The following is a 27,053-nucleotide window of genomic DNA, read 5'->3' as shown; positions in this document are numbered from 1 at the left end:
ATTTAGTGTCTTAGATGGGGTTTGTGGAGATGAAATGCCCTTTTTATATGTCATCAAGTTTAGAAGAATTGTTGTTGTTGTTGTTGTGTTTTTTCTGCATTAATAAACCAAGTTTGTAGGTTATTATTCATTATCTCTGAGAACTATCCTCCCTCATTCCCTTAGATTAAACGGCAGCAGAACTCATACTCACCTGTCGCCACTCGTTTTTTCCGACTCTGCCAATTTTTTTTAATGTGTCGCTCTGGTAGACCCGCCGTTGGACCTACAACAACTTTCGTTAACAAAGTTCAAAATCATTGCTACCCTGCTTGGCCACTTTGGCTAAGTTCTAATGTAATTAAATAATTCAACATAAATAAAAGACTAATATAACTAAAAAATTTTTAAACTGAGACTCTGTTTTTGATACCTCATTCTCTAATAATTGTGGCTTTATAATACTTCTTATTGTGTCGTTCGGATTTACTCACATGCGAAGATAGATGCAAAAACCCTGCCTAGATTCTAGATGGACAAAGTTAATCTAAATCTTATCTAGACCAATGTCGATTACCATCATGTCTTTATATGATAATCATTACACTTAATTGATCATCATCCCATTGTAGTTCTTTTTTTAACCTGGTCTTATTCCTTTTGTTTCAACTTCTTTTCCCTTTTCATTGTCTTCGCATCTCCTCTCCCTGTCTCTCTCTCTCTTCTCCCTCTGGGCCTCCCTCTCTTTTCACTCTCGGCCTTCCTCTCCCTTCTCCTTCTCGCTCTTCTCTTTTCCCTTTAAAATCCTCCTGCTTTCCTTCGATTTAACCCTTTTCGATTTCAATTTCCTCTGATTTCTCAATTTCAGTGTCAATTTCTTCTATTCTATTTTTATTTCCCTTGATTTTCCCATTTTGCTTCGATTTACACATTGGGTTTGGGTACTAACAAGACTGTAATGATTAGTACGGCACATGGTTTGAAGTTTACACAATCGAAGACAACATACCACTCAAAGGAGATAGCTGACATGGCTTGTAGGTATGCCAATCCGCCTGTGCAAGTTAAGGAGGATTTTGGGGCTGTCATGGATGTGCTCAAGAAGCTTTCTGCGCTTGAGTGAGGTGCAGACCTCTGGAAGAACTTTATGCATCATTGCTGCACCAGCAGTTTTTGTGTTTCTATTATTAGGCATTAGTGTTTGAAGGCTCTTTTGGAGAGAAATTGACATCTTAGGTTATTTTGATAATACATTTATATAAGTTTTAATTTCTATACCAGTCAGTAGATTGTATTTAGATATTTTTTTGTTAGTTTTCTTTGTTTTTTATGAAGTTCATCTATTCCATGTCACCTGATTAGCCATGTCCACATATAGTATAAAAGTATACTAAATAATGTTGTGGCTTACAGTGATGACTCGTGCATTTTGGATACTATAGAAAGATTATCCTTTTTTCATATCACTTTAGGGGGGGTTAGTTAACTTGAAGTTCGAGATGATCTTTAACCGCATGATGCCCTTCAACACTTGAAGTCGTTAGTGGAGCGCAGATGACATTTTATCTGGATGCAAGGTATGAAGAGGTTCTTCATCTCCACGGTTTAAAATCCTTCGTCTCAAAGAAGGCCATATTTGATCTTCTTTGAGATGAAAAACGTGCGACGCTTGCTTTTCCCTTCTCTCTCCTCACCCCCTCTCTCGCGCGTCCTCTTTTCTCTTTTTTCCTCCATCTCTCCCGCACGCCCTCTCTCGTATCCCTGCTGAAGAATATGGTACTCCCTGCAAGGCAACTCACCGGCCGACGGTGTGATGCTGCAGACGACGATCGAATCATCATCAATCTCAAGTGTTACCTCGATGAAATCTCTCTGATCTCCTCTGCGTAGGTCGTTGAGAAAAAAACAACAACATTGGTCCACCAAGGTCGTACTCCCCCGAATCGAGATGTGCACTCTCCGAATTCTCTAAGCTCCGGTGGTAGCTCAACCTCTGAGAGCTGCTTCCGACGGACGGAGTCCGCATTTCTGTACTGCCACCGATGGCGCCTTCTCTCACATGCTTCAACGCAACTTAAAACAAACCAGCCAACTGATGAGAAGACAAGATTTCAACTCAGGGCGATAGAGTCCCGCCTCTGAGTTGTTGAGATTAGTTGAAGAACTCTCAGAAAACTATATACAAAGACAAGGTAAATCATGAGGGCAAAAAACCATAAACAATAACAATTAACGCAAGCTCCCTTTTAGTGTATTCTTAAGAAATCTGACCAGTTATTTCACTCGCTTTCCACCAGATGCTGGTTCTCAATTACTAATTTCTTAAATGAAGCCCTGTTAATGAAAGCTTGATGAGAGAAAGCTACCTTCCATCTCTTCTCTTTTGCAAATGATTAGATGATCTTTGCCAGCGTTGTTTTCAAATGGTTCGGTGAATTTAAATGTTGTTGAAATTTTTTGAAGTGCTATGGAATGTTTTTGCCATGTGGTGAGGAGATTCGGGTGTTATACATATTCACCACATGCTTTTAAGATCCAGGTGAAAATTGTACATATTTGTTGCATATTGCACAATTATATATGTGGAGAGGATTATGATGATATATTTGAAGATGATGATTCGGGTGGCGAGCTCGGTGGAGGAGCTGATGCGGTCCAATTAGGTGCAATGGATAATACAAATAACGACGAATGCGATGGTCTTGAGGATGTGGGTAGCCAAGTAACATGCTTTCGGAGGCAGAGTGCATTAGAATCCACAAGATTCGGGTGGCGAGCTCGTTGGAGGAGGTGATGCGGTCCAATTAGGTGCAATGGATGATACAGACAGCGACGAATGCGATGGTCTTGAGGATGTGGGTAGCCAAGTAACATGCTTTCGGAGGCAGAGTGCATTAGAATCCACAAGAGCCGCACAATTTCGAGATGCCATATCAACTTCCATGTGGAACGATAAATGATGGTTGTAGCTTATTACTTTTGAACATGTGTCGTTCATATATACTAAACTTGTAACTTGATAATTTTAATATTAAAGGCACAAACTCGTTATTTGAATAATCTTTCTTTTAGGTTATTAATAAAGTTGTATATGTATTTATTTATTATTTTTGTTCAATTTTATTACTATATTAAACTTCATATTTATTGTTCCAGGAAATAAAATATAATTAAAGTATGCATTTGATTAATTAATTAATTTTAATTTTTTGAAAATATATTAGTAATTAAAATCTATCTTATGTTATTAATATAATACCTTTTATTTATTAATCATATTTATTTTTTATTTACTCTATTGTATTAGTGATTTAATAGTGGTAATTAAAATATTGTTAACTCAAGCATTTGGTTTAATTAACTCATTTTTATAATTAATAAAATCAATGATTTTAAATTTCGAAGATGAAGATGAAGATGAATTTGTCCACACTAACACCCATTTCAAAGATGAAGATCATGTAGATGCATGAGATGAAGATGAAAATGAAGATCAAATTTCTAGTTTGTTTACTAACCCCCCCTTATTGCAATGTTTCTTCAAATATAAGGTGTCGGGTAGCTCGCTAAGATGAATACACTCTAAATGATTTATAAAAAATGTAGTTCTTGCATCAGAAACACTATGCTATATGTAAGGAGCCACAAACCTAAATTTGCATGCTGTCTTACATGTCTTTTTTCAAAATCTTAGGCTTTTGTTGTCTACATGCCAGCAACCAGCTACTATGGTTGCTGGCATGTGATGTAGAATTTAGTTATATCGGCTTTAATACCTCGCAAGCGTACGAATCGTTCATGTAATTTAGCGGGAAGCGAGGGTCATATCCACAAGGAGGACTGAATTTTGTGTATTCTTCAGTCAACTAGCCTAACCAAATATGATGAATTAATATTAACTAAACACTAATTATATCCTAAATTATCAAGCAATCATCTGGTTAACTACTTGCACAACAGGAAACGTCAACTCTGGATTTTACGGTGATTCGTGCCTCTCTCGAGTGCCACATAACCACGGATCCGATTTCTCAATCCTTCCGTCTAGCCCCTCTCGGGCGCATAGAGTGAAAGACAGAAATCAGATTAAAATACCAAAATCCAACCTCAGTTATAATCCTACCCTAATTAGCTAATTTAATCAAATATCCGGGAAAAAAATATTCAATAAACATTAATTATCAAATAAGTTTCAATAAACATTCAAAACCTAAGTTCAAACTATATAAAAAATTAAATTCAAAAATGATGAATTACTCCCCTTCTCCTTCCTCTCGCTTGGGCAGCAACTCGTTCTCACGGGTGTTGCAATTTCCCTAAATTAATGGCTTCGGGTTGGCAAGAGTGAGTGGCCAGAGGTAGAGACGACGTCGGCGACGAAGGTTGGAAGCCGACGGACGGAGGTAACGTCCGGCGAAGAACGAAACATAGCTGACGTTCTCTAACCGACTCTCTCGAGTCTCGGTCGGAGTCGGAATAGCTCCGGGAATGGTCGGAAATATGTAATAGACGTCGGAGGATAGTAGGAAAGCGGAAGTGGCACCGGAGAAGCCCTCTCGGATCACTTCTCGGCTTGGCGAGCGACGACTGTCAAACTCACCTCGACGGAGACTCTCTCGAGCTCTCCTCGGGTTTGTTCTCGGTTGCTGGACGGCAGTGGATGGCGGTGGACGACGGTGGCACGACGAAAGACAGTGGCCCGATGAACGACGGTGGGAAACTCCTCTCGGGTCTCCCCTGTTTCCGGTGCTCTGTTCTAGTCGACGCACCCTCTGTTTTCTCTTTATGCTCCCTCCTCCCTTCGACGCTCCTCTTTCCTTTAATACCAATTTTTCTTTGTTTTAAAAACGATTTGCCCTAAAAATCACCTACATTTCACTACGGGCATTTTGGTAATTATCTCCATCTCCACCAAAATTCTCCTGAAATTCCACAATTGAATCTATAAAAAGCATTTCAGGAAGAAATAAACCTTAAAAACAATGAAATATAATTCAGGAGAGAAAAATATGCAATATCGACAGTGATTAATACCAAATTCAATAAATGCTCATTTCATTTGAAATCAGATAAATAACCACCTATAACACAATTATAAAGGTTATTCTATTATAATTAACCTATTTTCATGTCAGAATATGGCATCTATCACACCCCCAAACCTAAATCTTTGCTAGTCCCTAGCAAAACAACAATCGAACCAAAATTAAGCCTAGGAAAACAAAATGCCACTTTCGTATGGAGCACGATTGCATTTAGCGCATGCAACAAACCGTTAAACCCCTACTCTGCAGTAGTGGACGAGTTATGTCTCGTGAGGGTTTGCATGGAATTTACCCACAAAATTCATCTAAATCAATAATATAAAAAAACTAAAGAAAATTACTCCTCATTAGCATATGACTAACACTTAGTATCGTAAAATATCTGAAAACCATATGAGATCTTGCGCAATTTGAAAACCTATGTAAAGTATAGCCTATTATCAATCCAAATACACTCATTGTTACTCCACCTGAACCAATGTGACCCATAAGCTATTACTTCAACAGAACAAAGAGGCAACAAATAACAATAAAATCCTGGTCACATCACAATTAAGAGAAAATAGTAGAGTAAGCCTGTTGTCTGACAATCTCACAAAAGAAATATACCAATTTCAATCTTGACCTGCAACTTCTTTCAAATTACAATTCATCATCAAAGTTAAGGAAACTCATTGCTTCCAGATTTAAAATCATTTTACGTTATTACCAGCGCACTTGTGCTATTACCAGCGTAATTTTTGTTTCACTGAATACTTTTGGTATTACCACCATTTTGTATTCGTCTTCACTGCACATGCCCTTATTTTTAAGTAACCGACTATTCTGGTGCATGTCCCTGGGTTTGCCCAGGCTGTTTCTGACGTTATCTGTCTTTTGTAAGCAAGAGTATTTCCATTTGCATTCATACATTACAATAAGGAATTTCACTGAGGTATAAAAAGGAATGAGTTCAAACAGGCATACAAGACTGTTCAGACTAACATAGATCAACACTAGATTTACATGTTCTCTTTTGCAACTAAGTTCCAAGTCTAATGCAATAGTAAGTTATCCCACTGAATTCTCATGGATCACAACAAATGATATCAGATTTCTAATAGGCATATTCTACACAGTTTTACGAAAAATTTTGAAACACATTTGATCAACTTATTTTAACTCTACTAATGTTAACCACATACTAAGAGGAGTAATTTGAAAACCACGAACAGAAATCAAAAGAAAATTATTGCTAAGATATACAAGAGTCGTCCCCCCCCCCCCCCCCCCCCCCCCTCCCAAACCTAAACCTGACATTGTCCTCAATGGGGAAAAGTTAAAACACGACTACAAAAAGGAATAACAACTTAGCTAGTTATACTCCAGCAAGGTGAGGGTTAAGCTCCCTCAAGGCTCCTAAATCCATAGGTGGGACCATATGTGTTTGGTCATTAATAATATTACCGAAAAGTCAATAAAGACCCTCAGGTATGATACATAGTCTCCCTCGAAGAAGGTTTACTCGTATCAGTCGTACCCGTAGGTAATCATCCGTAGATGAAACCGCTATCCCACATCACACTTTGAAGAAATCTCCGTGTGACTGGCCACTGAAGGCAGCAGGAATCACGCGCTGAACACAAGTCCTTAAGTTACTCACCATAAGGTTTTCATTCAATACTTCAAGATCGAACTGGTCAATCCCAGAACGGTTGTTTGAGTACAGACGTCTCAAACTAGGGATCAAAAGTCTAGTCATCGACTACCGGAACCATGTATGCTCTCAGCCGGCAAGAGACCACCCCAAGTCCATGATGGGGCCGACATCGCCGAGGGACCTCCAATCATTCAAGACCAAAGTACACAAAAGGTTATCCCAAATAAGAATGAATAAACCAAAAAATAAATAAAAATAAAACTATAATGTACAAAGGGATAGATGTGGGGATTGCCCACAATGTGCTAAGTTTATAGTCGTAAGCAAGACTCTGACGCATTCAAGATGAAATGACAGGTTCCTCCAAGAAAATCACCATCACCTCCTCCGGTGTGGGGACATTCTCAAGATACGGTTTGAGCCTTTGACCGTTAACTTTGAAGACCGACCCGTCTCCATGATTGCGGATCTCAATAGCGCCATGAGGAAACACCTGTGTAACTTCAAATGGACCGGACCACCTGGATCTTAGCTTCCCTGGTTCACCATGGTAGCTCCTACCTCGACTTTGGGTGTTTTCTTACAACCTCTTCAACAAAGGGAGCTAATGGTCCACCTAGGGAGCGGCGCCCGTGCATAAAAACACAAAAAGAAACAAAACGAACTATCAAATTAAGCTAACAAACTCACTACTAAAAATATGAACTAACTAGAAGAAATAAAAATAATTCCACAAAAAATACCAAGCTAAAATTATGAAAGAAAAAAAATAAAATAAAATAAAATAAAAATAAATCTAACCTAAGACCATGGAGAACAAAGAAATACACTTAATACGTGCCTCCCCGGCAACGGCGCCAAAAACTTGATGTAGAATTTAGTTACATCGGCTTTAATACCTCGCAAGCGTACGAATCGTTCATGTAATTTAGCGGGAAGCGAGGGTCATATCCACAAGGAGGACTAAATTTTGTGTATTCTTCAGTCAACTAGCCTAACCAAATATGATGAATTAATATTAACTAAACACTAATTATATCCTAAATTATCAAGCAATCATCTGGTTTACTACCTGCACTACAGGAAACGTCAACTCTGGATTTTACGGTGATTTGTGCCTCTCTCGAGCGCCACGTAACCACGAATCCGATTTCTCAATCCTTGCGTCTAGCCCCTCTCGGGCGCATAGAGTGAAAGACAAAAATCGGATTAAAATACCAAAAATCCAACCTCAATTATAATCTTACCCTAATTAGCTAATTTAATCAAATATCCAGAAAAAAATATTTAATAAATATTAATTATCAAATCAGATTCAATAAACATTCAAAACCTAAGTTCAAACTATATAAAAATTAAATTCAAAAATGACAAATTACTCCCCTTCTTCTTCCTCTCTCTCGGGTGCTGCAATTTCCCAAGATTAATGGCTTCGGGTAGCAAGAGTGAGTGGCCGGAGGTAGAGACGACGCCGACGACGAAGGTTGGAAGCTGACGGACGGAGGTAACGTCCGACGAAGAACGAAACAGAGCTGACGTTCTCTAATCGGCTCTCTCGAGTCTTGGTCGGAGTCGGAATAGCTCCGGGAATGGTCGGAAATATGTAATAGACGCCGGAGGATAGTCGGAAAGCGGAAGTAGCACCGGAGAAGCCCTCTCGGATCACTTCTCGGCCTGGCGAGCAACGACTGTCGAACTCACCTCGACGGAGACTCTCTCGAGCTCTCCTTGGGTTTGTTCTCGGTTGCTGGACGGCGGTGGACGGCGGTGGACAACGGTGGCGCGGCGAAAGACAGTGGCTCGGCGAACGACGGTGGGAAACTCCTCTCGGGTCTCCCCTGTTTCCGGTGCTCTGTTCTGGTCGACGCACCCTCTGTTTTCTCTTTACGCTCCCTCCTCCCTTCGACGCTCCTCTTTCCTTTAATACCAATTTTTCTTTGTTTTAAAAACGATTTGCCCTAAAAATCACCTACATTTCACTAAGGGCATTTTGGTAATTATTTCCATCTCCACCAAAATTCTCCTGAAATTCCATAATTGAATCTATAAAAAGCATTTCAGGAAGAAATAAACCTTAAAAACAAAGAAATATATTTCAGGAGAGAAAAATATGCAATATCGACAGTGATTAATACCAAATTCAATAAATACTCATTTCATTTGAAATCCGATAAATAACCACCTATAACACAATTATAAAAGTTATTCTATTATAATTAACCTATTTTCATGTCAGAATATGACATCTATCAACATCTAGACAACAAATTTAAGTGATAGTACCAAACCTTACCTATCCATCATCTGGTTTAATGAGTCATGCAACCAGCTACTAAGGTTATTTTACTTTCCAAGTAGTGAAAAGATTTGCTATTTGTCCTCGGAAAAAAAAAAGTGATATGAATAGCCTGAGGTAGCCATGGAAGGTCCTAATTCCTGCTCAAGAAAATGGAGTTATTTCAGTTCCCTTGTTTTGTCTGTGATTGCTGAATCAACACAATATTTAACCTGAAATTCTTAATTTGATGCAAGCATCCTGGGAAATAGCTCGAAAGCAAAGTCAATAGTTATTTATTTATACTTTGGTTACGACTTAACATTCGATACACCCATTTGTAATAATTAATTAATATAATATAGTATTTCATTAAGTAGCATATTAATATATTTTAATACTACATTAAATCACTTATTAGTATAGTAATCATGTTTATTTTAGTTAATTGTCTGTTTAGGTATATGTTCTATTTAAATATATTATAAAAAATTATTCATTCTCTTGTCTACATCATATTTTTCATTTCGGGGAACTAATACTGGAATATGTTTTCCAGTACATTTGAACTCTCTCCACTACTTTGTTGACTAATGTTTTAAGTGTAATATTTTAAGAGAGTTGACATTTTTATGCTGTATCAGTTCATTTACTGGCTCTGAGAAAATCCATTAGAAATAGCAGTTTTGGCATAAACTTGTTGGAAAAACATTTACCTGTATTGAAGATCTCTATTCTGGAGAGCAGCTTTACATGTGTGCTCAATGTAACGATCGAGATCTCCTTTCAATCCCACAAAATGATATACTTGCATATACCTCACCGTGATGTTCTCTCTGTGCATTGATGGAGGCAAAGCAATACATGATGAGAAAACCTTGAATTTTGACATCACTGAGTAAAAGTATATATCTCTTGTATTTATCAACCTCTGGCTGATAGATTTTGCTTCTATTAGTGGAAGAGTTTAACTGAGGGCATGAATATGACAAATAGAACTGTCTCCCTCTTACCCAATGGCGTGCATAAGGAACTTAATGAAAATCCAAGTAAGCTCAGTTTCTCCTGAATAATTTACCTTGAAATCCTTCATGACTTGGTCTCATTTTCTTTTAAAAGACGTTTCATATGGCAAGCTCCTACGATGAAATGGCTTAGATGGCCTGATTATGACTTATATATGCATTAATAGAAAAAAAAAATCCTTGGTTTATCTAGAATGAATCCTTTATGAAATTGGATCATTTTTGCTAAGTAAAAAATGTACTTAATGAATTGATTGGTTTGAGTGGCACGACCAGACAACTAGATCTTGCAGAACCAATATCAAGACAGTTCCCAGAAGGATTTGGGCAACCTCTGATGCCTTTTGGGGAAAACATTGAAATCAAGAGAGGGGATTGGATTTGCTCCAAGTAAGTTATAGCTGCTTCCTGTTCAGTTTGCTCAATTTGTTGACTACTACTTTCTTGTATTTTACAAGATCTTGTATGACACTAGATGCTAGACCATAGACAAAATTGACACCAAATTTTGGAAATTTAGGGATTCATTAACCCTTGTCTATTTCCACTATTGTGTAGTTGCAGTTTCATGAACTTTGCAACGACCATGAAGTGTCGTCAGTGTAATGAGGACAGGCCAAAGAAAATACTCACTTTTCTGGAGAGTGGGAGTGCCCTCAGTAAGTATGCTTCTGGTTTATTAATTCAGAAAAAACACAACAACAACAACAACAATTCTTCTAAACTTGATGACATATAAAAAGGGCATTTTATCTCCACAAACCCCATCTAAGACACTAAATTGAAGCAAACTCAAATATCTGAGTCCTTAATGATTTCTATGTAGAAGCTGGCGGAACCAGTGAGCAGACATCTTGGGGATCCTTTTCAAGCCATTCTCGTAATCAACATAATGGAGCCCGAACCTGGAGGTATAACCAGACTTCCATTCAAAGTTATCCATCAGTGACCAAGCGAAGTAACCGATCACATTTGCTCCCTCGTCGATTCCCTTCTTCAAATTCACCAAGTAGTCTTTAAAATAATTAACTCTGGTCCAGTCATGTAAGCTATCTTGCAAGGTGAGATTCGCCGCATCATCCATACCTGAATAAACCAAAAAACTATATTAAACCCTTGATATTGATCGTATCTTCATACGACGACTAAAACCAGGTATTAAAACCTCACCGTTTTCAGATAAGAAGACTGTTGGGTTATTGAAATGCTCATTCACGTACTTGACTGTTTTATACATTCCCCATGGAACGATGTAGAGCCACACTGAATTTGCCTGCCAGATTTTATCAACAGGTCGATGAGATCTAAGCAAAGTAAATCACTCGGACATATAAATCATAAAACTTACTCTTGGACCAATTGGCACTCCATCTCGTTCATCTGTTCGATCATTTGAAGAGATTAAGTTTACATACCTAAATTTGTAGCAGATAAATCAGAGAGAAAAACAATACTTACAAGCAAAACCAGCACCCCAATCAGCATTGCAATCTCTTACTGCCTGATATGCCGATCCAGAATCATAAATATAAGTTGAAGTATACTGATTGATACCGACAAAATCCATCGAGCCCTTAACTAATCTGATTTCTCCTTTTGTGAACCGTGGGAGCCTCTCTCCCACAATTAGTTCCATTGATCTGGGGTAGTGACCAAATCTGATTGGTTCCAGAAACCTACAACATTCGCTCATCATCAGAAGGTCAAAATAGGAGTAGTTATCTATTCAATAACAGTGGACATCAACTTATATCTTACCAGCCGAGATGAAAATCTCTTGCCCTTTGAGCTGCTGCCATGTCTTCCATTCTCTCACTATAAGGTTCATACCACAAGAAATCTAACACGATTCCAATCTGGCCTTGTTGTGTTGCCTAAAAAGAACAATTCCCTCGAATTTGAATGCAATGTAATCGATGAAAGAGGAAAAAAGAATGAACCGCAGTCGTCTTTAAAGATTTCCAGGCTACCTGATATTTTTGGCGATATCGGTTAACTGCAGCAGCGTGACACAGAATTAAGTGGTGGCCAACAATATAGGGTTCTGTCGTAGAGTTTCCAGCAGCGCAATCCCCAAAAGGCTTCGAGCACCTTCCAGGAGCGAAGCTTCCATCGTCGTAACCTTGCATTGCGATCACTTTTGGCTCATTAAAAGTTATCCAGTGCTTCACTCGATCCCCGAATGTCTTGAAGCAGAATTCTGCATATTCTGCGTATGCCCGGCTGTTCCACCGTGTAACATCACGATAGTAACGAAAAAAAAACATTAATGGAGACGCAGTTTCTAAAACCAGAGCTCATTAATTTCATTGAAGATCATAGCGACTTACACAACTCTTCGGCTTCGGAGACCACCAAACTTCTTTTCGAGAGCGTCAGGAAGATCATAGTGATAGAGGTTGGCAAAGGGAGTGACTCCTGATATTACAAAGAAACTTTCATTACCGTAGAATATGTACACATATAAGATTCATGCTCTTAAAAAACCGATTGCAAGTATACCTTTCTCGATTGAGTAATCGATCAGATTGTTGTAATAATCGACTCCTTGCTGATTGACTCGACCAATGCCCTCTGTTTATTCGGAGCATTAGCTTTTTTTTATATTAAATTGACAAAAAAAAAAAAAAAACAAAGTCTCGTGTTTCAGTATAAATGTTTATCAAACCTGGAAAGATCCTCGACCAGGAAATGGAGAACCTGTAGGCATCCATGTTCATATCCACCAAAAGGTTGATATCCTCCTGCAGTACCGCGTAAGCTAATCGTCAGACAAGAAGACACTTTTTTTACTTAAAAATATGCATAATAACTGCATCCAGTTTTACAATTCGGAACCTTGTATCGATGGTACGAATCATCAGCAACTTCTGCAGTGTGATTCTTTGCAATGCGATCTAAGGCGAACATAAAAAAAAAAACCATGTGATCGGTCCGGTAGATCCAAAGCTCATTGACATAAGATGGAAAATGGAATGCACAAAGAATTAAACAGTTTAAGAATGCCTCGCTTCTCATGAATGAAAGCGTCCCAGATGCTGGGACCTCGGCCATACTCCGGGCCAGCCGCTCCTTCAACCTGGTAAGCCGAAGTGGCCGTCCCAAATAGGAAACCATCGGGAAAACTGTCTCTGCTGAGGCCTCCAGTATCGTAGCGACTGCCGGCAATACCCAACTTCAGGAGAAAAGAAACATTAATCAAGACGAAGAGAAGAGAAGCCATTGTCCCCCTTTGTTCACAGAGGAGGAAGACTGAGCAGAAGCGATGAGAGAAATACATTACAACGTCCCATTCATATAGAGGAGATCAAAGGCATCCTCTCCTGATTGTCCTAGACTCAGCCCCACATGATCTTGACATGATCATAATTGTCGGCTTCCCACTTCTTGACATGATCATAATTAGTGTCTTAGAAGGGGTTTGTGGAGATGAAATGCCCTTTTTTTATGTCTTGAAGTTTAAAAGAATTGTTGTTTATGTAGTTGATCTTTTTATTCTGAATTAATAAACCAAGGTTGTTGGTTGATATTCATTCTCTGAGAACTATCCGTTCCCTTAGATTAAGAGGCAGCAGCAGCAGCGGCAGCACTCGAACTCGCCTGTCGCCACTCGTGTTTTTCCGACTCTGTTTGTTGATGTGTCGCTTTCATCTAACAAGGGTTGACCCGCCATCGGACCTGCTCACCAGCCAACCCAGATTCTCGAGTGCCCAATAGGGCACAGGGAGTAACGGACCAAGTTAAACTAAATCCTACCTAGATCGATTTCGATTACCATCATGACCATCATGCCTTTATATGATAATGATTACACGGAAGAAACAAGAAAAACTCTTTGTCCATTTCTCACGGGTCTTAAAAAAAAATTGAAAAGATATTTTAATAAAAATACATTTCTAGAGATTATTAATAATTTTTTTAATAAATATTAAAAATATATTTTTAGTAGAAATATAAAGACTATTAGTACCTCATGTTTTTTCAAAATATATTGCTAATTATAAATTCTTTTTAAAAAATCATATAATTTTCTAAGTAAGATTTGCTTGCCAAGATGGGTTAGAAAACCATATAGAAAATTTTTCAATAAGTATTTGACAATTGATGATATAATACTTTGAGCATGAGGCAATTTTCATAGCAATTTTGTGTTTGACATTTTATGTGATTAAAAATTTATCGATAAGTATAATAATATATTAGATTAATTATTAATTTTTATTTATTTCCTTAGAAAAGGCAATAAGAGGTCCATTTAACTTTCCTAAGAAAAATTTAAAATATTTCTTGTAATTTTCTAGTAAGTCTCTAATAGTAATAGGATTTTATTTAAATGATTTATAGTTTTTATTTGGGTGATTGTAAATTGATAGTGATATTTCATTTAATTTTGTTGTGTTTGATTATTGTATAGAGTTTATTTATAATGTTATGCAGTGTATGGAGTGTTTAGATTATATTATGGAGTGTATAAATAATTTCATGGAGTGTTTATGGAGTGTTTATGCAGGTATTATGTATATTGATTATGCCCAATTTTAAGTAGAGGTCCTGTCAAATTTTATACAAGTATTATATATATAGATTATGCTTAATTTTAAGTAGAAGTTATACTCAATCTTACACGTATTATATATATAGGTTATGCCCAATTTTATGTAGAGGTCATGCCGAATTTTATGTAAAATGTATGTATAATTTTATATACATTTTACTCGATATATATTTTTTGAAAAGTTTTAAATGTATATTGAGGCTCGAACTCGTAAGGCTCGAGTTTGATAACAATTTTAGGCTCGAAGCTCGGCTCAAAATATTTAAATAAAGCTCAAATAGGTTCGGGCTCGGTTCGGCTCGATGCCACCCCTGGCCCTAACCTGACAAGTAGGGGTGGCATCGAGCCGAGCCCGAACCTGCCTATGTTTGAGCCGAGCTTCGAGCCGAGCCTCATCTCGAGCCTAAAATTGTTATTGAGCTTGAGCCCACCGAGTTCGAGCCGAACTCAAGCCTCAACATACATTTAAAATTTTTCAAAAAATATATTTCAAATAAAACATATATAAAATTATGCATATATTTTACATAAAATTGGGCATGACCTCTACATAAAATTGGGCATAACCTATATATATAATACATGTATAAGATTAGGCATAACCTCTACTTAAAATTAAGCATAATCTATATATATATAATATCTGTATAAAATTCAACGTGACCTCTATTTAAAATTGGGCATAATCAACATACATAATACCTGCATAAATACTCCATAAAATTGTTTATACATTCCATAAACACTCCAAGAAATTTTTTATATACTCCATAAAATAGTCTAAACACTCCAAGAAATTGTCTATACACTCCATAAAATAGTTTAAACACTCCATACACTGTATAATATTATAAATAAATTTCATACAATAACCAAACACAGCAAAATTAAATGAAATATCACTATCAATTTATAATCACCCAAATAAAAACTATAAATCCATTATAAATTTACAAACTATAGTTATTGCTCTTCATGCTAGAAAATAATATACGTCCTTGCTTGACCAAAATCTCCATCTATGACAAAAAAAAAAAAAATTAGTTATTGTCAGATAAAAAAATACTCTTCCACTATTAGTTAATTAATGTCATTAAAAATATTAAAATTACCATGATGAGAAAAACATGAAAAATCATGTAGCTGGTAGCATTATCTCTGCACTCTTCTTCTCAGGCTGTAATCATAAAACAAAATTTTAATAAATAAAACTAAAAAATATCGTAATAAATAATTAATCAAAGAAATTCACGTTTTGATTTTTCTTTATACCGTGAAGAGTCTGAACCCAATCACTGCCACAAATCAAAGTTTGAAATGTATTTGGTACTAAGGAAGAATGATACGAGTCTATTACTCTACCACCAGCACTAAATAATGACTCTGAAGCTACTGTGGATATAAGAATTATAAGGGGGATTAGTCAACAAACTTAAAATTTGAAGTTCATCTTAATCTCCTGATTCAATTTCATTTAATTCCTCTACATGAAATTCATTTTCAAACTTGGTGTTAGTGTGGACAAGTTCATATACATTGGAAAACAATTTTCAGTGTTAGTGCCCCAAACTAAGAAAAACATAAAAAATAAGAAAATGAGTAACTTATAATAGTATACTTAATTAAAACATAATATTTAAACCCCAAATTAGGTAAAACAAATATGATTACAACATAAATAAGTAATTTAATGTACAATTAATATAAATTAATATATTAATTAATTAAATTAGATATTATATTATTTAATGATTGCAATTTAGTATACATTAATACAATAATTATGTGAGCCAATTAACTGTGTACATGATTAATTATAAAAAATAAAAAAATAAACAGGAAAATTTGATCAAATGCTAACTTTAACGCACTATATTTTTACGTATTATTGCATCGTCCAAAAGGAAAAACAAGCTGAGAATAGGATTTACAAGCTTTTTTTTTTTTTATAAAAATCACATGTGCGAAACTCTCATGTGTGAACTGCACGTGTGAGTTCGCATGCTGTGTGGGACAGATCGTCGAGGGGGGAAAATAATCTCCCCCCCCCCCCCCCCCCCCCCCCTCAACTTAGGTATCCGGGGTTCTGTGCCGTTCCGGCGAGAGCGGTGGCCGGCTGATTTGACGTTGGTAGAAGGCGGTGGTAGGGGGTGACGACGACGATGGGAGAGGGTCCAGAGCAGCCACTCGAGTTGGGGTACGACGAGGCGGGGGCGACGTTACGGGAGTCGACGGCGACGACGATGAGAGGTAGAAAAGGCGATGAGCGGGGGGGAAGGATTAGGTGTGGCGGCAACGGAAGGGGCACAGGCGGCGAGAGGGAGAAGGGATATGGAGGCCGAGAGAGGGAATTTCGGAAGAAGAAGAGAGAAGGGAAGGAGGAGACGAAGAGAGCGAGGACGAAAGAGAGGCCGAAAAAAAATTCGGGAGAGAGAGTGCGAGGCTCAAAAATTTGCTCTATCCCGAGTCGGCTCGTGAACCGATGAGCCAAACCTGGCTCTGCTCGAGGTCAGCGAGTTAACTTAAACGATCCCATTTCTGAGTTCGAATTCGATTCGAGTTTGATATATAACGAGTTAAACCGAGCAGGAACTAAGGTAAACACGAGCCGGCCAGGTTCGGTTCGAAACCCCCCCCCCCCCTACAGTGAAGGAGTCACGGACAAAGTTAATCTAAATCCTATCTAGATCGATTTCGATTACCATCATGCCTTTATATGATAATGATTACAGTTAATTAACCATTATCCTATTCAATCAACATGGGTTGCACATAATTTGGCATGTGCACGCTTCAATCACTTTCCCACACCCCAACGTGTCCTTATCTGCTAAACCCTTTTTTACGTCATCGTGGACATCATCATCCTTGCAGTTGTCGGCATCTCACCAATTGGAGGATCAGAGTGCTTCAGTTTATTCCAAACCCATTGTTTTAACCAGATACGCCGACAGCATTATAGAGGGAGAGTGTTTAATTAGAAGAACATTTAGAGGTTTAGATTGAGATTGGGTCAGGAACCCCACTCACCTTGTAATTGACAGGAGCTAAACATGATAACTATCAACTCAAATTAAAAAATGCGAAAAGCAAATGTTCCCGACATTAGTTAAGACAAAGAAAGAGTGGAGAATTCCAGAAGAGGAAGAAGATGCATTGAACTGAACCCAGGTGACTTTAACGCCCTTAATTTTAATGCCCTCAGCATGACTAACGGAGATGATGCTGTGTGAGTCCTGTACAGGTCAACAATGACTGCCTCATTCTGCGAGAAAAATCAAGGGTTTTGGGTTTTTAAGAACCAGGGGGCGACAGCAATGAATTTGGGTGGTATGACCGTAGGGGTGATGTGGAACCCAGTCAAAAGGAATCACCTATGGCTGTTGGGTCCATTTCTCTTCTTTCCTGTTAGACCTATGGAAACGGTGGGCAAACGGTGGGCCCAGCCAGCGGCATGTGGCTCCTGCACTACGGTGCATGTTCATCATCCTCAACCAACCGTCGCTCCTTTTTCTTATGGTTTTGTTTGTATTTGTAACAGTCAGGCCATATTAATGTCTCCCTGCCCATGCTCGATTCATCGGTCAAAGGATTTCTTTCCACGCCAGTTAGGGGAGGCTTCGAACTTAGCCGTTCGATTCGTTATATATTGAGTTCGAACATAACTCCAGAAATAGGCTCGTTTAGGTTTTCAACCCGAGCTTGATCAAAGCCAGGTTTGGCTCATCGACTTGTGAGTTGACTCGTTAATTTAACAAGCGGCGGGATGGAGCAAATTTTCTGGAGTTTCTCACTCTCTCTCCCGAATTTTTTTTCCGGTCTCTGTCCCGCCCTCGCTCTCTTCGTCTCCTCCTTCCCTTCTCTCTTCTTCCTCCGAAATTCCCTCTCTCTACCTCCATCTCCCTTCTCCCTCTCGTCGTCGGTGCCCCTTCTGCCACCGCGACACCTAATCCTTCCCCCCGCTCATCGCCTTTTCTGTCTCTCATCGTCGTCGCCGTCGACTCCCGTAGCGTCGTCCTCGCCTCGTCGTACCCCAACTAGAGCGGCTGCTCTAGACCCTCTCCTTTCGTCGTCATCCCCCTACCACCGCCTGTTGCCACTACTCTTGCCGGAACGGCATAGAACCCCCGGATACCTAAGTTGAGGGGGGGGGGGGGAGATTATTTTCCCCCCTCGACGCTCTGTCCCGCACAGCGTGCAAACTCGCACGTGCAGTTCACACATGCGAATTTCGCATGTGTGATTTTTATAAAAAAAAAAAAACTTGCAAATCCTATTCTCAGCTTGTTTTTCCTCTGGACGATGCAATAATACGTAAAAATATAGTGTGTTACAGTTAGCATTTGATCAAATTTTCCTGTATTTTATTTATTTATAATTAATGATGTACACAGTTAATTGGCTCACTAATTATTGTATTAATGTATAATAAACTGCAATTGATAAATAATATAATATCCAATTTAATTAATTAATATATTAATTTATTTTAATTATACATTAAATTATTTATTTGTGTTGTAATCATGTTTGTTTTACCTAATTTGGGGTTTAAATATTATATTTTAATTAAGTATACTATTATAAGTTACTCATTTTCTTATTTTTTATGTTTTTCTTATTTTGGGGCATTAACACTAGAAACTGTTTTCTAAATGTATATGAACTCGTCCACACTAACATCAAGTTTGAAATTGAATTTCACGTAGAGGAATTAAATGAATTTGAAGCAGGAGATGAAGATGGCTTCAAATTTTAAGTTTGTTGACTAACCCCCTTTATAATTCGCATATCCACTGTAACTTTAGAGTCATTATTTAGTACTGGTGGTAGAGTAATAGACTCGTATCGTTCTTCCTTGGTACCAGATACATTTCAAACTTTAATTTATGGCAGTGATTGGGTTCAGACTCTTCATGGTATAAAGAAAAATTAAATGGTGAATTTCTTATATCAATTATTTATTACGATATTTTTTAGTTTTCTTTATTAAAATTTTGTTTTATGATTACAGCCTGAGAAGAAGAGTGCAGAGATAATGTTACCAACTATATGATTTTTCATGTTTTTCTCATCATGGTAATTTTAATATTGTTAACGACATTAAGTAATTAGTAATGGAAGAGTTATTTTTTTATATGATAATAACTAATTTTATTTTTTTGTTTTTGTCATAGGTGGAGATTTTGCTCAAGTAAGGACGTATATTATGTTATAGCATAAAGAGAAATAATTATAGTTTGTAAATTTATAATGTATTTATAATTTTTATTTAGGTGATTGTAAATTGATAGTGATATTTCATTTAATTTTGTTTTGTTTGATTATTGTATGGAATTCATTTATAATATTATACAGTGTATAAAGTGTTTAGACTATTTTATGGAGTATATAAACAATTTTTTGGAGTGTTTATAGAATGTATAAACAATTTTATAGAGTATTTATGCAGGCATTATATATGTTGATTATGCCCAATTTTAAATAGAGGTCATGTCGAATTTTATACAGGTATTATATATATAGATTATGCTTAATTTTAAGTAGAGGTTATACCCAATCTTATATATGTATTATATATATGGGTTATGCCTAATTTTATGTAAAATGTATGTATAATTTTATATATATTTTATTTGATATATATTTTTAAAATATTTTTTAAATGTATGTTGAGGCTCGAGTTCGGCTCGAAGCTCGGCTCGAACTCGGTGGGCTCGAGTTCTATAACAATTTTAGGCTTGAGGCTCAGAACATAGGCAGGTTTGGGCTTTGCTGGATGCCACCCCTACACGCGACGTTCCGGCTATCTCACTTAAAAAAAACAGGCGGTCGAATATGAACCACGGTGGCCGGAAAAGTTTGCCACTAGGTCCCACAGCCCCACATCTTGACATGATCATAACTGCTGGATAAAGAGTTTGTCACCGAGTTCAACAAAAGTCACCGTTACCCGGCTGAACGAGCTTTTTATAATTGTCGGCTTCCTTAAACCAGGGCTTAATCTAGTATTAGAATCACTAAGTCAATATAAGTATTTGTAATTATTAGGATTAGTATCAAGATGGCTATTATCGTTAAGGAATTTTCTTCTTGTCTGTTTCAGTTTTTCCGCGCTAAAGACAGTTTTTAACAACCTACGTGAACCTCCTTCTCCGATTTGCAAGCGAAGAAAAATGTGCCAGAAATACAAGTCAAGTTTGGGCTTCCAATAACAGACGAAGAGAATTACATTTCAAAGACGTTTCTTTTTCTCACCGTTGATTCAAGACACATAATCCTCTCTCTCTATCTCGCTTTCTCTTTCTCCGAGAAGGAGACCCCCCAGATATTTTCTACCCTCTCCATTCGCAGAGGATATCCAACAGGTAGCTTTCATGCCGACTCAACAAAGACCCGTCGTGGAAATTTTCTGGTTTCGGCCACAGTCAGCAAGTTCTTTCCTTTATGGTGAATGGTAAACAGTCGCAACCATGATTAAGCGAGTCAAGGCTCTCCTGCAACCCTAAACAGGGCTAACCTACTATTTGCCCTGCCCGCCTGCTCTCTGCTCTGCAGCTACAGTAGAACTTACTTGCGAGGCCTCCCTTATTTGCTATTTCAAGGCAAAAGGAATCATGACCCATCTAAGAACACCTATAGTGTCTTAGCGAATGATGACGAAGTGGCTGCCATTTACAATCTTCAAGTCCTCGTCTATTCACCTCTCTGTACTGCCAACCTCCGTATGGATCTTCTTTTTGCAGAGCTTAGAGCTTCGTCTACCAGGGTTTATTTCTTGAATGGTGGTGACAAGTACCCTTATTATTCTTTTACTAGAAGTGGGTGGGTTTCAGACACGAACTATAATGGGGGATGAGATTTCCTGTATCATGTAGATTTTCAACTTGAGATGTGACTTCTGATCGTCAGAGGTGGTCCTCAAATTTGGGTCTTTCGATGAGAAAAAAATGGATTTTCAGAATCGCCACCAGTGAACTCCTCATCCATGGCTTCCATTAAAAGATTTTGGCTGACGAGTGACGATACGACAAACCCAAACTACTTACACACAACAGGTGATTAAACTGTTGTAAAAATATATATTTCCTGGTGTGGGTCAAAGCAAAAGAGTTGCCCAGCGACACAGAGTCCCCGCTGACTTTAATTAGACCGCCGATACCTTATTAGCTCCCTTGATCGACTCTTTTAAAGTCCTTCTTAGTAATTTATTCCCGGTTTCTTGTTCTTTTCTGCTATATTAAATTGTTAACCCACTAACAAGCGATGATACCTACGCTCTCTAATCCATTTTAAAATCGCTCCAGGGTGTTCTCCCATCCATCTCAACGCCGATGCGACTGAGAAACTATTTTTTTTTTTGCAGGTTTTGAGGTCCTATGAGAACCTTTAATTTCGATGATACGACGCGAACCATATTGACCCATCTTCAGCTAAAATCCGAACCATGATAGTCAGACCCATCATGGTATATTGTTCTTTTCATCATCAATCTTTATCCATATATAATATATATCATGCATCTGAAAGACAATCAATAAGGTTTGGAGTGGAATTAAATGAGGATCACCAACTCGTATACAAGAAGATAGTACAGTCACTTCATTCATCCACCGATTAATGGAGCGTTTTTCGTTGGAAGGAACTAATGGCAGTTGCAGGCAATACAACTTACTGAAACAGACTGAGCAAGATACAAGATTTTTTTCTTTTTCTTTTTTCTATATATTCCAGTACAATCTACTCGAATATCACTTTCATAAAAAACAAGGAAACGAGTTTAAGATAATGAAGATTACGTTTGAGATAAGACATTCGCCCCACTTAGTTTCGGAAGCATTTCTCGAAGATGCCCATGTTGGCTCCTTCTCCTAACTTGCCATAGCTTGGTGTGGGAAAGACAAAGCTCACTTGGAACACTCAACCTTCATAGATGACTATTTTTTGGCGTTACTCAAGTGATCTTCTGGCTTGTAGGGATTTGTTTATATTTCCTTTTCAATCCATTTTAGTCCTCAATAATACTCCTTTCTGAGTCTTCATGGGAGGGGGACTAACCATGGAGCCCGTGAAAGATTCTGTGAGTTTGGACAATGAATACGAGCCCTTCTTGGCCATTCTGATTGTTGGGTGGATGGAACTGATTGATGTTGATTGGCTGTAAACAATTTGGTTCTAGCATTAAGTCAATGTATGCTAACACATCAGAAAGGCCTGGACTTACTTCCACCAACTACTGTCATGTAACGAATTTATACGTTCAAGGACTTGAAGCTAAGAAACTCTTGAATTATTGACAGAGATGATAAAGGAGCAGAGAAAGATAAAAAGGAAAAGATAGCTTGTCCCTTTGCTTTTCTGCTGAAGAAACAAAAATATTCCAGACATTCATCTCCCTCTTACACCTTTCCTCTCTCTCTCTGGCCCCTCTCTCTGGACTAACTGTACACACACTGCAGTGACACGCTTTTTTCTCTTCGTCATCTTTTAACTATAGCTAGAGAAAGTTTTCCCCGTCTCGAGTTAGGAACTTAGAATCATTCTGATCTTCATCATGTAGCCCCCACACCCAGAAAATCGATGAAAGTCAAGGTCATGGTTTCTCTCCCACGATCACGTTCAGCGTAGGCAAACAAATTGCTTTTTTTGTTGGCCACGGATTCAGCAGCTGAGACATCAGAATTGGAATCTGAGTAAACCGATTGATCAACATTCATCGCCAGCCCACTGTGGTTGTCCCGATTGCCAGAGTCATCGAGCTTATCACAGTAACCATTTCTTGAAGGCATGATCTTTTTCTCATCAGGACCTGCAACAAAGGTAAAATAATCGGAATGCTATATTGAGAAAACCAGACAGGACTCGTAAGAAAATGATCAATCAACGACGAGGAAAAGACCCTAGAAAGATCAATATGATCCCATCAAGCCAAAAGCAGCAAAGACAAGTGTAAATTTGGAAGGTAAACAAAGACAAAAGAGATGATAGTATAGTGACACAATACTAGTGCTCGCTAATGTTGAGAAACGGAAAGCAAAACCGAGGACGAACAAGGAAAGGCGCAGAAAAAGATATGTACCGGTGAGAAATTCAAACGGTGGCTGTTCGGAGGGGCTGAATCTAGTGAGGAACCCGGGGAGAAACCTACTGGAGGAATTAAGGGAGAGATCGGTACAAGTCGATGCCGATTCATCTCTTGTGCTGCTGATGGTGGATTCACTACAACCATTGTTATTGTCTATCTCCATCTTTTTATCAAGGGCCTGAGAGGAAGGCTTTCTTCTTCTGTAAGCGCTCGACTGCTCTCTGTGTTTCCTAGCCATGATCACATGCCAGTGGTTCTTCACAGCATTGTCGGTTCTACCAGGAAAGAGTCTGGCTATCATCGCCCACTTGTTCCCGTACAATCTATGCGCAGCCAAAAGCTTCTCCTCTTCTTCTTCCCTAAAAGCTCTCCTGTTGATCCTTGGATCCAGTTGGTTAAACCATCTCAACCGACAGCTTTTCCCTGCGAATAACCCAAAAGATTATTAGAAAAAAAAAAACACCCGTTTAAGAAAAGCGCAGATTCCATGAATCATTGTGGTGGGAGAGAAGGTAGAGCCAATATGCAAGACGAGGAACCCGGGCGGGTATAAATCACACAGTCGGCTTTTTGGGTGTTTTTTATCCTAGAAATAAGATGCAAAACGAAAGGAACAGAAACGAAAAATATAGAAGCCGAAATCGATGTCCATTTGAACACCCGAAAATACATACAAAAGGACTCGGGGAGTTCATTTATCGCCGGTAATACATATCGGTAAACATTATTGTTGCTTATCGCCGCAAAGCTAAGAAGGAATCAGGTTTTATGCACTGTGCAGATCATACAATGGTATCGTGTCCACGCACAAAACCAAATGAAATTGAAAAAACAACGATAGCCGGATTATCTCTCATTTGGAGCACAGCTTAAGCAAACTAATGTAATAAAAAACAAAGAAAATAACAGTATGATTCAACTTTCAAAACATTAAAAATGGGACGATAAAACTGGAATTTTTATTATCCTCTTCTCTTGCCAATTGCCATTCTTGGTTTACCTGATCTTCCTTCGAGCTTCTCGGCGATGAGATTCCAATTTTGAGGGCCGTACTGAGCCACAAGCTCCTTAAGTTTTGCGTCTTCAGCTGGTCTCCAATGGCCTCTGGCACAGAGCCTGGACTGCCCACTATCCTGATTTTTCCCCGAAAAACTCTCCCCTTCTTCCCCCTTTTTGTCATCCCCAAAACTCACTTCACTCCCCTTAACGCCCTTTTCCTCAAAGGACTGAAAGCTCCAGGCTTTCTTCTGCATCTCCACTGAGGGGCACGAAACCTGAAAGCCCATTTCCCGGTTATCACATTTTCTCTCTCCAAAACGAACTTCGGAACCAAAGCCAGGAGGCGGAGGTGGATATACAAAGCTCGCTCCGACACCGATTCTGAAAGCTTCCATTTTCTTCTCGGACTGAAACAGCTCAGTAGGAGCTAGGATAAGACAAGAGCAAACAGAAATTTCCAAAAACACTGTAAATCCCGACAGGATTTCCGGCTAGGACCGCCGTGAGCCAATAAAGCAGAGATTTGAGGGAGAAACCGAAAAACGCAGAAGTGGGTAAGAAAACCGCAACGAGCCTTTCGCACCTGAAGCTTGTAACAGAAGCAGAACAGACCTTTTGACTTGGAAAACAACAGAAACTGAAGAAGCCAACTGGGTTTTGGCTGAAACGATCAGATTTTGATCAGGAAAGGAAAAACTAGAAACTGGACCTTGGCTTACCGGTCTCTCCTTTTAAGGTGAGACGGGGATTTTGTGTCTGCAATTCTGGTGCTTGAGAGAACTTCGAGGAGCGGAGAGAGTGATTTAGAACAGGAAGGAGAACATAGTAAACTATTAAAAAAAAGAAGACGGAGGAAAGAACAGAACAAATAAAATACAGAGGCACAGAAGAAAGAGAATAACCAAGACAGAGGAAACCCGCACGACTATCTTTCTCTCTCTCTCTCCCTCTTTATGGAGTCAAGAGTCCTTACTTTGAGACTGATTTCTCTCAGTGGGTTTTGCGTTGCATGTTAAACTCAAAAACCGCTCGTGTGGTTCGTCCTCCTTATATCTGCTGCTTGTCTTCCTGCCCTGTCCCTCTCGACCTTGACAAAAAACACCAGAATTTGCTTGTCTCTTTTCGCAACCTCTGTTTTTCAAAGCAAGAAAAAGCTAAAACACCGACCCACATGTCCTTTCCCTCTAAATTAATACTGCCTTCCCAAATAATTTTTTTTTTGCAGCTTTTCCTTGGGATGTATATTCTTAAACCCATTTCTCACTTGCAGCTAAAAAATCAAAATATATCAGACACCCATTTCAAATCTCTCGTTCTTTGATCCTCTTATGTGCTTTTAAATCTCTCAAAACCTTCATGGGTTTTTTTGGATGCCGAATTGTATCAATCTATATATATATCCATCCCCTTTAAAGTGTCTCAAATTCAGTCTTCTACGCCCCACCTAATTAATCTCATTCTTAGTCGTTAAAACCAGCAAACCCAAAAACCCGTTTTCAGGACTGGCTGTTCTTCACCTCCTGACCCACCTTGATCACCTTCTCTTTTTTAGGTTTTTCCTCATTCTTTCTGTATAGTGCTCCTCAACCTCCTTCCACCTTTCTCCTCCTCATTGCTCCAATCAACTTATTTTTAAACCCAATCTTACTTTGAACAGTGGTTTCTTTGACTGCTGAAATCATCACGAACTTGCTTTTAGAAGACTGATCTCTCTCACTCACCACTGCCGCAATGTTTTACCAACAATTCTCTGCTAATTAAATAAAATGAAATTGAAAAGTAAAAAAAGGGATGGGGACGGAGGAGGGAAATAAGCAGCTGCCAAAGGGGCTGCACGCGTTATATGCATTACCTCTAAAAATAGTAAATCCGTATTTTTTCTGCTAGGAATCTGATGCTGTGCTTTTTGTGAAAAAAACTGCCGAATACGTATTCTCGGGAAAAAAAAAACCTGGAATTTTTTCTCCTGCTTCATTGCGGTTCAAAGATTCTTGATGAAAATGGTTTCCTCTTATAGTCATATCTTCTGTAAGGGCTAAATTCAGACAAGAGTTGGAGTAGGGTACCGTACCCGAGGAAAAAAGAGGCACCATTATTGAACACTGCGGGTCCACTTTTCCCCTGTACACTCTCTACACTCCAGTATTTGGTAGTTACCCGTCTCTTTCATGTTTCCTCTTTGCTTTTAAGTAGTTATTATTTCCCCCTTCTCCGAACTGTTTCTCTAGCCAGGTCAATTAAAGCGGTTCAATTATTAAACCAAACCCGAGTGTCTCCTCCTTCCACTCGATCCTTCCCTAACCGGGTGGTTTAGCAGAGATTGACTGTAGCAGAGAGGAATGCAGGTGGCAGGGAGACAGGAGAAGGAGCTGTTTCCCTTCCAGCAGATGAGTAAAACGAAAACGAAAAGAAGCAGAAAGCGAAATCGGAAAAGATCTCGGTTTCATTGCT

General features: G+C 38.5%; 2 protein-coding genes across 2 annotated transcripts; both read right to left on the bottom strand.

The window, feature by feature from the left end:
• Positions 1-10,771: 10,771 nt before the first annotated feature.
• On the bottom strand, positions 10,772-21,144 carry LOC137955117 (beta-glucosidase 44-like). Its single transcript, XM_068801988.1, has 13 exons — positions 21,093-21,144; positions 16,611-17,017; positions 12,970-13,138; positions 12,802-12,860; positions 12,632-12,707; positions 12,466-12,537; positions 12,294-12,381; positions 11,934-12,186; positions 11,722-11,837; positions 11,422-11,639; positions 11,312-11,343; positions 11,134-11,236; positions 10,772-11,049 (listed from the first exon to the last, which is right to left on the bottom strand). The coding sequence occupies exons 1-13, from the start codon at positions 21,142-21,144 to the stop codon at positions 10,772-10,774; spliced, it is 1,923 nt and encodes a 640-aa protein (XP_068658089.1).
• Positions 21,145-22,698: 1,554 nt separating this feature from the next.
• On the bottom strand, positions 22,699-25,532 carry LOC137957033 (transcription factor MYB52-like). Its single transcript, XM_068804733.1, has 3 exons — positions 24,604-25,532; positions 23,598-24,026; positions 22,699-23,327 (listed from the first exon to the last, which is right to left on the bottom strand). Exons 1-3 carry the CDS (start codon positions 24,995-24,997, stop codon positions 23,071-23,073), a joined length of 1,080 nt encoding a protein of 359 aa, XP_068660834.1. The 5' UTR covers positions 24,998-25,532; the 3' UTR covers positions 22,699-23,070.
• Between the last annotated feature and the right edge of the window lie 1,521 nt (positions 25,533-27,053).

The sequence above is a fragment of the Aristolochia californica genome, unplaced genomic scaffold, assembly GCF_029961685.1.
Source record: "Aristolochia californica isolate CCGP_79_NKW_82.1479 unplaced genomic scaffold, dmAriCali1.0.hap1 SCAF_2, whole genome shotgun sequence".
NCBI classification, from domain to species: domain Eukaryota; kingdom Viridiplantae; phylum Streptophyta; class Magnoliopsida; order Piperales; family Aristolochiaceae; genus Aristolochia; species Aristolochia californica.
Note: the sequence above shows the minus strand (reverse complement) of the source record. Positions and strands in the feature narration are given on the sequence as shown.

What these genes read in the sequence shown, in the direction of transcription:
- LOC137955117 (XM_068801988.1), bottom strand. Translation starts at nt 21,144, where the DNA reads ATGGGTCATGATTCCTTTTGCCTTGAAATAGCAAATAAGGGAGGCCTC. An exon ending in ATTCGTACCATCGATACAAG is followed by an intron (nt 12,708 to 12,801) that starts GTTCCGAATTGT and finishes GCGGTACTGCAG; the next exon opens with GAGGATATCAACCTTTTGGT. An exon ending in CGATTACTCAATCGAGAAAG is followed by an intron (nt 12,382 to 12,465) that starts GTATACTTGCAA and finishes TTGTAATATCAG; the next exon opens with GAGTCACTCCCTTTGCCAAC.
- LOC137957033 (XM_068804733.1), bottom strand. Translation starts at nt 24,997, where the DNA reads ATGGAAGCTTTCAGAATCGGTGTCGGAGCGAGCTTTGTATATCCACCT. An exon ending in GAAGCTCGAAGGAAGATCAG is followed by an intron (nt 24,027 to 24,603) that starts GTAAACCAAGAA and finishes GGTTATTCGCAG; the next exon opens with GGAAAAGCTGTCGGTTGAGA. An exon ending in ACCGTTTGAATTTCTCACCG is followed by an intron (nt 23,328 to 23,597) that starts GTACATATCTTT and finishes CCTTTGTTGCAG; the next exon opens with GTCCTGATGAGAAAAAGATC.